We start from the raw sequence: 10751 nt of genomic DNA, 5'->3' as shown, positions 1-10751 counted from the left end.
AGTAGCAGCCTATAAATGCATATTGAAAAAGCCATAATCATCTGTAATAGTTCAAGATTATGGTGTTTGTTGATTGTAAACCTGTTCAATTTATCTCATACCTAAAGGACAGCACACTTTTAAAAGACGCAGACGCAGAGTTTTCAAAAACATGCTCTTTAATACCCGAGGATTGAGAACAAAGACGTGACGCGAGACAAGAGACTCACAGGGCTTAAATACACAGGGGAAGGTGCAGGTGATCGGACACAGGCGGAAACGATGATTGACACGTCAGACAATCACAGGAGAAGACAGGACAAGGCAGGAAGTGAAGTTACCCCAGGGACACCAGAACATGAAACTACAAAATAAAACAAGACAAGAGCCCAAACCGTGACAAGATGTCCATCCTTTAACGGCCAATGTTATAAAAAAACAATTTACAATAACAGCAGACTACCGTAATTCAACTGCATGATACATATATTTTATGAAGTGGTGGGAAAAAAAGGATTTCAGGACCTTTTTTCAGTGACTGGAATGGTCTTCCATATTAATGTTTCTGTAACGATTAAAATGTTTGTATTATTCAAAGTGTTCATTGCCTAAAAGTCATTTGAGTGACACTCGTGACCGACTGCTCCTGAACCTGACGTCAGACGCGTATTCTCAGTCAATCCAGAACACCTGTCAGTGCAGCTCAACATGGAAAGAGTTTCTCATCGCCTCGTCCCTCCAAGTAAATGGTTTTTTTGTACTTTTATTGAGAATCTGGCACAAATAAAGTGATGTGTGTCTTGATGCAATTTTTCTGAAATGAGCACGAAGGGATTCTGTGTTTGCTGAAAGTCTGAAACGGGTCATTTTACGTGGGAGGGACAACATTGTAGTGTGGCCTGGGGCAGCCAATGAGCTAGAGCCGGCCCTGAATGTCGCCACCTGTTGCCTTGATATGAGAACTATATTTTTACTGCTATTATTACTATTTTGGAGACGGGGAAACGAAGGTGTTTATAAACCATCGATTGGAGTCCATCCATGCAGAAACAGACCACACCTGGACACAGCACCAGTCACCCGGTCTGGTCACTACCCCCCCCCCCCCCACACTCCTCCTGGGCCGGACTGCCCCACCAGCTCTGGAGGTTATTACGCTCTTCATGCTGATTAGGTTTGAATGAAAAGCGGCTTTTGTTTGGCTCTGGTTCCCACGGCCTGGCAGTCGCGTGGCTGTAAAACGGGGGCCCAGCGTGCTTGCAGGGACCTAAAGGTGGGTTGGGTGGGGGTTGGGTGGTGGTGGTGGTGGTGGGGGGGGGCTGGTCACTCTGACATCTGCTCGCTAACAGTTAAGAGCAGATGTCTGACATTAGAAAACACGCAGAGGGATCAAAGCCTGAGTGTTGTCCTTTTATTTGATGTGAGAAATGTCTTTGCTTGGTCCCACAAAACCAAGAAATGATTGTTTGATCAAAGAAAGAAAAACAATAGAACAGTAACATTGAACTGATAAGAAGTAATACTGCCACCTAAAATAGATACAGGAATAAGAATGATTCAATTACATGTGATTGCAACATCATAAGATTAAAAAACCACTATGAGAAGCTATAACACCCGCACTTAATATTGTGCATTTAATTAGGAGTGATAGCACAAAAAAGGTTTTATTACACGTAATACATTAAACGTTATTGCTATAAACCGAAATGACACCTTTGTGGATTCATTGTGATGGCAGCGGAAGTGTCATCTGTATGAACTCCATGCTTTTCACCACACCTGGATCCTCCAGGACCTGCAGGAACCTTTCTTACGGGCCGGAGACAAGAGTCATTTGTCGGTCCTTTGTGGCTCCCTGTGAGCTTTTGAGGGACCCGGTTGGCCCTTCCCCCACCCCCCACCCCCCCCCCCCCCCCCCCATGTACAGTGTAATGTTGCTGCTGAGAAGAATACACGAGGGAAAGCGCAGTAACTGCACACTGTTGCTCCTCCCTGGGAGGAGAGGGATCTGCAGGTTGTTGGTTGGGGCGGGGAGGAGGGGGGGGGGGGGGCTTGGGTAGGGCAGTGCGTGCTTTCAGCCTGGGACATCTGTCGCTTGTGAGTATTTTTTTTCCCCCTTCTTCTTCTTCTTCTTCTTCTTCTCTTTCTAGGCCGGGTATCTCGGCTACTGAATGGAGCCATGTGACCTGCCAGTCTTGACTGATGGGAGCCCGCGTGGGAAAATCCGCGCGCATTCACATGCTAATGGAGCTCCGATAAAAAAGAGGGCCGCGCTGCGCCGAGGGCCCTAAGAGAGACGCGCCGAGAGTCCGAGTGGAGAGGAGGCACGAGCGCGCACGGACCGCCCGAGGGGACAACAAACAACAACAAACAAACAAACAAACAAGCAAACAAACAAACAAGCAAACAAGCATGACTGCTTCAGCCGTGGCGCACAACGCGGGGCCAAGGAGGAGAGGAAGGTAATTTACACCCGGATTTACTGTAGAACGACTTTCTCTTTTAGGGATCGTGCGCTCAGGTGCCTCTAAACCGCCCCCTCCCTCCCTCACCTCCCTCACCCCCCTCCCTCTTACAGCTGAGGAAGCCGCTCATTGAGAGGAAGCGACGCGAGAGGATAAACAGCTGTTTGGATCAGCTGAAAGTCACCGTGGTCGGAGCGTTCAGACTCGATGTGAGTGTGTGTGTCCCCCCCCCCCCCCTCCCGGGTGGGGCCCCCTTCTGTGGGCTGACGAGTAAACAAGCGGAGTTCACTTCTAAAGGGGCCGCTCGTCTCTCCACAGCAATCCAAACTGGAAAAAGCCGACATTCTGGAGATGACCGTGAAGCACCTGCAGAACATCCAGAGCATCGAACTCAGCGGTAAGGAGAACGTGCGCGTGCTGTGGATCATACGATGCGTGTGTAATGATACGATCATAACCCGTTTGGTTCTTTATTGGGCAAAGAAAAGGTTTGTGCAAAGCTAAATATGCCCATACACTCTATATAGCTTGATAAAGTTAAACACTCGATATATCGTTAAATATAGATATACATCTATATCTAGATATGGTTTAAAATAAAGTTCCCTGATGAAAACTGCTGTTTTCCTGGCTGCATGCTGCCCCCCGCCCCCCCACCACCAGCAGGAGCTGCTATAACCCCCCCCCCCCACTCCCTGTTCTCTCCACAGACCCCACATTAGGCCTGGAGGTGCAGCAGAGACACAGCACGGGGTACATCCAGTGCATGCACCAGGTCCACAGCATGCTCCTCACCTGCGACTGGATGGACAAGAACCTGGGCTCCCGCCTGCTCAGCCACCCGCTCGAGTCCCTGCCCAGATCCGCCGACGAGCGCCCCCCGCAGGCCTCGCCCGGCCGTGACCCCCCCGTGGCGGGGTGAGGGGGGGGGGGGGGGGGGTCCGACCTGTAACGTCGCCGCGGGCCAGGAGAGCCTGGCGAGGCTGGAGAGGTGGAGGCCCTGGTGAACTTTCTGCTGGGTTCCTGTTTGTTGTTGTTGTTGTTGTTGTTGATGATGTTGCTATAGCCATCCTCTGTTATGTATCTCATAGATATGCTGCTCAGAAGACAAACCTCGGGGCAGTTCTGTTCCAGTGAATCTCAATGTGTGCTATGATGATTCCTTTCCTCAGTACTTCCCTTCAGAAGTGGACTTCTCGTAGCCTGCATTGTAGAAGGCTCTTATTAATCTTTCTTCTATTTATTGTATTAACAGCTTTATTTATTTTATACCATAAGGCAATTATTATGCTACCTAGACCTGCACTTGCCATAGTGTAGATGTTTGTGTCTTCCTCTTTTGCTGTTAACCCGAACATTAATAATAATAAAACGTATTATATATATATATATATATATACGCTACTGAGATGTTTGAGTGTGAGTGAACACGCACAATAAATGGAATTCAGCCATCGTTCCTTCATTCTGACACTCATTAAAAAGAGGCAGGCAGTGGTTAGAGAGCCCTTTACAAAACACTAACACAATACACTCATGGGACTGTACATTATTGTTGTTCATATACACTCACCGGCCACTTTATTAGGTACACCTGTCCAACTGCTTGTTAACACTTAATTTCTAAGCAGCCAATCACATGGCGGCAACTCAGTGCATTTAGGCATGTAGACATTGTCAAGACAATCTCCTGCAGTTCAAACCGAGCATCAGTATGGGGAAGAAAGGTGATTTGAGTGACTTTGAACGTGGCATGATTGTTGGTGCCAGAAGGGCTGGTCTGAGTATTTCAGAAACTGCTAATCTACTGGGATTTTCACGCACAACCATCTCTAGGGTTTACAGAGAATGGTCCGAAAAAGAAAAAACATCCAGTGAGCGGCAGTTCTGTGGGCGGAAATGCCTTGTTGATGCCAGAGGTCAGAGGAGAATGGCCAGACTGGTTCGAGCTGATAGAAGGACAACAGTGACTCAAATAACCACCCGTTACAACCAAGGTGGGCATAAGAGCATCTCTGAACGCACAGTACGTCCAACTTTGAGGCAGATGGGCTACAGCAGCAGAAGACCACACCGGGTGCCACTCCTTTCAGCTAAGAACAGGAAACTGAGGCTACAATTTGCACAAGCTCATCGAAATTGGACAATAGAAGATTGGAAAAACGTTGCCTGGTCTGATGAGTCTCGATTTCTGCTGCAACATTCGGATGGTAGGGTCAGAATTTGGCGTCTACAACATGAAAGCATGGATCCATCCTGCCTTGTATCAACGGTTCAGGCTGGTGGTGGTGGTGTCATGGTGTGGGGAATATTTTCTTGGCACTCTTTGGGCCCCTTGGTACCAATTGAGCATCGTTGCAACGCCACAGCCTACCTGAGTATTGTTGCTGACCATGTCCATCCCTTTATGACCACAGTGTACCCAACTTCTGATGGCTACTTTCAGCAGGATAATGCGCCATGTCATAAAGCTGGAATCATCTCAGACTGGTTTCTTGAACATGACAATGAGTTCGCTGTACTCAAATGGCCTCCACAATCACCAGATCTCAATCCAATAGAGCATCTTTGGGATGTGGTGGAACGGGAGATTCGCATCATGGATGTGCAGCCGACAAATCTGCGGCAACTGTGTGATGCCATCATGTCAACATGGACCAAACTCCCTGAGGAATGCTTCCAGCACCTTGTTGAATCTATGCCACGAAGAATTGAGGCAGTTCTGAAGGCAAAAGGGGGTCCAACCCGTTACTAGCAGGGGGTACCTAATAAAGTGGCCGGTGAGTGTATATATATATATATACGTAACGACACACAGCAAAGTCCATAAAGTTAATTCTCCAGTATTCTTACACTGTTCTTACTCTTACAGAGTGAATTGTACTAAAGAGTTGGGGTCATTAATCCAGAGTCAAGATCAGATTCATTTGCAACACTTAGTAGAGTTAAATGACCTCTTTGATAGGATTGAAATGTAACTGTACAGTGTCACACGTCTTGGTATCAGGCTTAACTCCATGTAATATGGTGCATGGATTAATGAGGGTGCGCCAGGAACCACAGGGTTTATTTGGACACTTATCCAGAGTTAAATTGTAAACATTTTGTTGAGTGTCTTACAAGATTGGGACAATATGAACACCAGCTGAGAGTTAAAGTTGAATCTCACAGAGTCAAATTGTCTGTGCATGTGCTTCATAGCAAAGCATAACATGACGTTCATAACCACCTTACAGACATGCATCGCTTCACGCTTATCACAACAAATAGAATCTCTATTTGAAGCAAAGTGACACAAAATCATAAATTTCACTTTTTTTAAATTTCAGTATGAACTGTACTTTTTGATCTTGGCTTGCAAACAAATATTTGCATACATAAATGGATCATAAATCCTTTCATATAAATGTGATTTAGATGACAAGAGCACCATTGACTCAAATGAATGAAAGGGATGTGACAGCTGGGCTGTAGTTGTTGTGTCATTCGGCCTTTGACTCGAAGCCGGGTCTCAGTGGGGTCGGACGGCCTCCCCCAAACCCCGGAATGAGGCTCTAAATGCGCTCTGGAGCGGTCGAACGGTCCGGCTCGCGATTCATCAGTTGCTTTTGGACAGTGCAGACGTGCATATGGCGCTTTCTCCCGCTATTATTGCCGTTATGATCGACCGCCACATGGAGCTGCAGGCGGTGGGTCGGAAGAAAGGAGCAGGAGGGGGGGCAGGGTCCCTCAGCGGAGCTCACCAACAAAAGCGAGCCGAGACAGCTGCTGCCTCCACAGTCCACGCCATTAGAGATCTGGGACAGGGATCTGAGGGGTGGCGAGGTGCCAAAGAAAAAAGAAAAAAAAACCTACACTTAAAAAGCTCTGAAACTTGTCCTTCTTTCGGGGGACACTCGGGTTGGTTTTTGTTTTGTTGTTGGGATGCAGCGCGTAAAAGGACATCGGAGTCACGCACCATTGCACTTACCTGGAAGGTGGCTCACGCGCGGGCGTGGCCCTTATTGTGTTATGTTGTTATTGTGAGGGGGTGGGGGGGGGACTCGTTTTGCACGACAATGCCGTGTATACGGAACGCGTGTGCGGAGGGTTGGGCTCATGAGACACAAACCAGTACGTTTGTGGGACTCGACTGCTCAAAACGTCACTACAACACCGAGAATGCTTGTCCACGCGCTGCACGCTCAGCAGCACGCACACACACACACACACACACAGACAGACAGATAGTAACAGAGTGTCGCGTGCAGCGTGAGAATGAGAGTCGCACACAAATCAGAAGTCAGCGAACAAACGGAGAACAAACGAGGCACAGGCCAACACCTGTCGCTTTCTTTGGAGAAGGGCCCTTAATTCCCCCGGCTGATTGAGTTTGAGGCCGAGGGGGGGGGGGGGGGGGGGCAGCAGCAGCAGCAGCAGCTGCCAACTGAAGGCATCGCGTTACATGCGCGGAAGAAGAAGAAAAATCTGCAGAGGATCGGGCACTAAACAGCATGCAGAACGAAGAGGAGGTCGGGCGTAATAAAGAAGAAGAAGAAGAAGAAGAATAAGAAGGAGACCAACGTGCAGGAGGCTGTAATGCAAACACTTTGGGGGCTTTTTGATCAATTATAGTTGAATTAATGTAATCATAAATCAACCCAATGTCCAATGTTGTTGTCGTTTAAATATAATATACTTACATTTTGTATAATTGTTAAATATTTCTGTTTTTATTTGTTTTCCTTTTTGTTATTCTCATATATCTTTTGTCGTGTTTATTATATATTCACGTGTATTGATCATGTTAGAAACTCAATTGATTCACCGCAGTTAAAAAAAAAAAAAAAAAAAAAACGTGCGGTCGGTGCCGTGACACAACAAACTGTGATTAAAGCCCCTGCAGCTCCTCGGGGTGCAGACCGGGGGCTGACCGGAGACAAAGGGGGCGGCCGCTCATTGGCTGCGGCCGTGTGCGCTCCGTTGCCCCCCCTCCAACCGCCCTCCCTCCCAACGCGGAGCAGCCCGTCTCCATTCACATGTTAATTAGCCCCTATAAATACTAACAACAGCCCCCCAGCGCCGGCAGCACGTCGCTCTGCGATCGCGCCTCGTCTTTGAGTTTGGTGGAAATTCTCTTTTTCCTTTCTTTCTGTAACCGGTGCCGCTCGCCAGCTGCTCCTCTGGACTGACGGAATAAAGGGACGCGGGAGAAGCCACTGAAGCGGCGATCCGACCAACATGGCCCCCTCGGCTCGGCCCAGCGGCACCGGCCTGGAGATGGAGGAAGAAGAGCCGTACTACGGGATCCACAAAGGGGACAGAAAGGTACCGGCGGGCCGCTCGTTTGGACACACCGGGCACGCGGTGACGCGCCGGTTGCGCCGGTGACAGGCAGCCGGGCAGCCCGGTGTCTTCCCCCCCCCCCCCCCAGTTTTTGTGTCCCTTACCGAACCTTTTGTGTGTCCCCGCAGACCAGGAAACCGCTGGTGGAGAAGAAGAGGCGAGCTCGCATCAACGAGAGTCTGCAGGAGCTGAGGACCTTGCTGGTGGACACGGACGTGAGTGCGCACCGTCAGCTCACCTGCCGCCCCCCCCCCCCTACACACACACACACACACACTCTGCTGGGTTAGGATTTGGGGGTCCTCATTGCAGCTTTGCCGGTTGTCCCCAACAGTTTCATTCCAAGATGGAAAACGCAGAGGTGCTGGAGATGACGGTGAAGAAGGTGGAGGATGTTCTGAAGAACCGAACCCAAGGTCTGCACCCTTTAGAACCAAGTACTAAAGCAGCAGCCGTAAGGTCCCTGTCGAATCTTCAGGCCGGAGGAATGTAATACTTTGTAAGCGTAGAGTTCAGGGGGTCAAGGGCCTCTTAAATCTTGTTGATGTTTGTAACACATTTAGCTGCTTTAGGACTTAACATGAATACAAATAAAATGATGGAACCCAATTGTGGGTGCACCAGTCCCAAGTAGTGACGAACACGTCGAGGAGCCTCGGCTTCAGGTGTCTTTGACTGAAAGGAGGCACCAGACAAAACGCCATCTCTGATTTCGTGGGATTTAAACGACACGTTTTGCTCTGATTGCTCACGTAAGACGCCTCACTGAAGGTGACTCGACTCTTTCCCCTCCCTCCCCCCAAACAGAGGCCGACGCACTGGGCCGAGAAGCCAGCGAGAGGTTCGCGGCGGGCTACATCCAGTGCATGCACGAGGTCCACACCTTCGTGTCCAGCTGCCCCGGCGTCGACCCCGCGGTGGCGGCGGAGCTCCTCAACCACCTCCTGGAGTGCATGCCCCTGAACGAGGACCACCTCCAGGACGTGCTGATGGACCTAATCACTGACACTCCCGGCGGGACGCGCGGCGGCGGCGACGAGTCGATGTGCTCGACGCCGGCCTCGCCCGGGGGGAGGAGCCTGTGCGGCGGCGGCTCGTCGCCGTCCTCCACGGCGTCCAGCGAGGACCTCTGCTCCGACCTGGACGAGACGGACAGCGAGCACAACCAGAGCTCCAGCGAGGCCCCGGAGGACAGAGACGCCCTGTGCGTGCCCACCGGGACCTACCCCCGGTCCATGTGGAGGCCCTGGTAGGGCCCCCATGGGGAGGGAGGAGGGGGGGAGGGGGGGGAGTTTCTTTTTCCGGATTCCCCACATTGATGTTCACCCCTACGCAGGGCACCCTGGGGCCCAGGGACGTTCCGTGGAGAGGGGGGGGGGCCTCCGAGGACGACATGCCTCTGTAGAAATCCACTCCTCGAGTGGTAAAGGTCGGAGTTTCCCTTTATCTCCGAAAAAAGGGGGCCCTTCCTCTGAAGGACCGTCCCCCCGTCCCCCCTTCCCCCCGAGCTGTGGGTCCTGCTGAAAGTACAGGGTCCTCTGTTGTGACTCTTCTTTCCACCTGTAGAGAGACGAGAAGCACCTCTCTCAACATTCACTTCCAAGCCAACAAAGGGCGAGCGAGGAGTTGGTTTTGTTGCCGTCGCTCCGTGGAAATGGGACTCGTATGTGGAGAAAAGCTCTTTTAGAAACCCGAAAAGTTCGGCTAAGCCTCTGATTTAATATTTAAATATTTCTATTGTGTTTCATGAAGGCCTGTAGTTTATCGGACCAGTAGCCTCGTTCAGAATGACCACTTTACGCTGTGATGTTTAAGCAATTTAAGTAAAATGTCTGCATTTTGCTGAATAAAATGATGTAATTGAAAAGCTCTCGCCTGGTCGACTCAATGCTAAGAACTTGTATGACTATAATACGCCGGTATGAAAGCAAAACTCCTCTGCAAAATCAATGAATGTTAAGTTATTGTTGATAATTGACTTATGTGTGAAGTGATTGAGGCTAATATGCTATAAGCACTGAGGTGGATCGGTCTTAATTTAAGGGTCTTCACAATCAAATAAAAGCTTTGATAAAATACCAAAAAAAAAACCTTTTTCCACTCAAGATGACCTTTGACCCCTACAGGATGATTAGTCTATCTGGATAAGACGGACATTAAAATCAATTCATGTAAGATACGGCCCCCACTTCCCCTCATTCCTCCGAGCCGGGGTCCCCTCCTCCCCGCGGGGACGAGGCTGTGTGTGTGTGTGTTTGTGTGTGTGTGTGCGCGCACATGAAAGAGTCGCACCTCCGCCAGCGTGTCGTCGCTCTCACCTCGGACACAATAACGCGCGCGCTCGCAGAGGGACGTCAGATCCGGTCCTCACCGGCTACCAGCCCCCCAGCACGGGCCTCCTGAGACACCACGTGGACCCAGAGAAAAGAAAAGAAACACCACCCGAGGCGGCTTCTGGTAGGAAAGTGACTTCTGCTGTCAGATGATCCTGCAGGGAACCATCACCCAAGCCGGGTGGTGGAGGTGTGGTGGAGGTGGAGGTGGAGGTGTGGTGGGGTTGACGCGCTGCACCTCGGTGTGAACGTCGGAGGAGACACATTGAAATGGGAGCGGACGGGACACGCGGATCAAAGCCGCTCCACGGAGGAGCTGAAAGGGACACGACAAAGGAGACAAGCAGGCTCGGAGTCTTCAAAGGGACACACACACACACACACACACACACACACACACACACACACACACACACACACACACACACACACACACACACACACACACACACACACACACACACACACACACACACACACACACGAACAGAAACACTTTGAGTTTGCTTCTTTCATGCATATTTATGTAAATTAAATTCAAACTTGTTTAATGATAAATATTTTACAAGTACAGTCTTCTTTGAAAAAATGAACATGTTAACATATGTAAATATATATTTGTATATTTGCAGGAGAGATCACGTCC

The 10751-nt window shown here is 49.8% G+C and overlaps 2 protein-coding genes across 2 annotated transcripts; both read left to right on the top strand.

The window, feature by feature from the left end:
* The first annotated feature begins 2054 nt into the window (after positions 1 to 2054).
* On the top strand, positions 2055 to 3369 carry her8.2 (hairy-related 8.2). The gene is given in 5 exon segments (XM_037466062.2): positions 2055 to 2425; positions 2428 to 2444; positions 2561 to 2656; positions 2766 to 2844; positions 3158 to 3369. Coding segments are annotated over 5 exon segments (435 nt in total). The 5' UTR covers positions 2055 to 2394.
* Positions 3370 to 7453: 4084 nt separating this feature from the next.
* her13 (hairy-related 13) lies at positions 7454 to 9809 on the top strand. The gene is made up of 4 exons (XM_037465232.2): positions 7454 to 7754; positions 7901 to 7987; positions 8107 to 8188; positions 8580 to 9809. Exons 1-4 carry the CDS (start codon positions 7668 to 7670, stop codon positions 9023 to 9025), a joined length of 702 nt encoding a protein of 233 aa, XP_037321129.2. The 5' UTR covers positions 7454 to 7667; the 3' UTR covers positions 9026 to 9809.
* The last annotated feature ends 942 nt before the right edge of the window (positions 9810 to 10751 follow it).

The sequence above is a fragment of the Pungitius pungitius genome, chromosome 3 (genome assembly GCF_949316345.1).
Source record: "Pungitius pungitius chromosome 3, fPunPun2.1, whole genome shotgun sequence".
Taxonomy (NCBI): Eukaryota; Metazoa; Chordata; class Actinopteri; order Perciformes; family Gasterosteidae; genus Pungitius; species Pungitius pungitius.
Note: the sequence above shows the minus strand (reverse complement) of the source record. Positions and strands in the feature narration are given on the sequence as shown.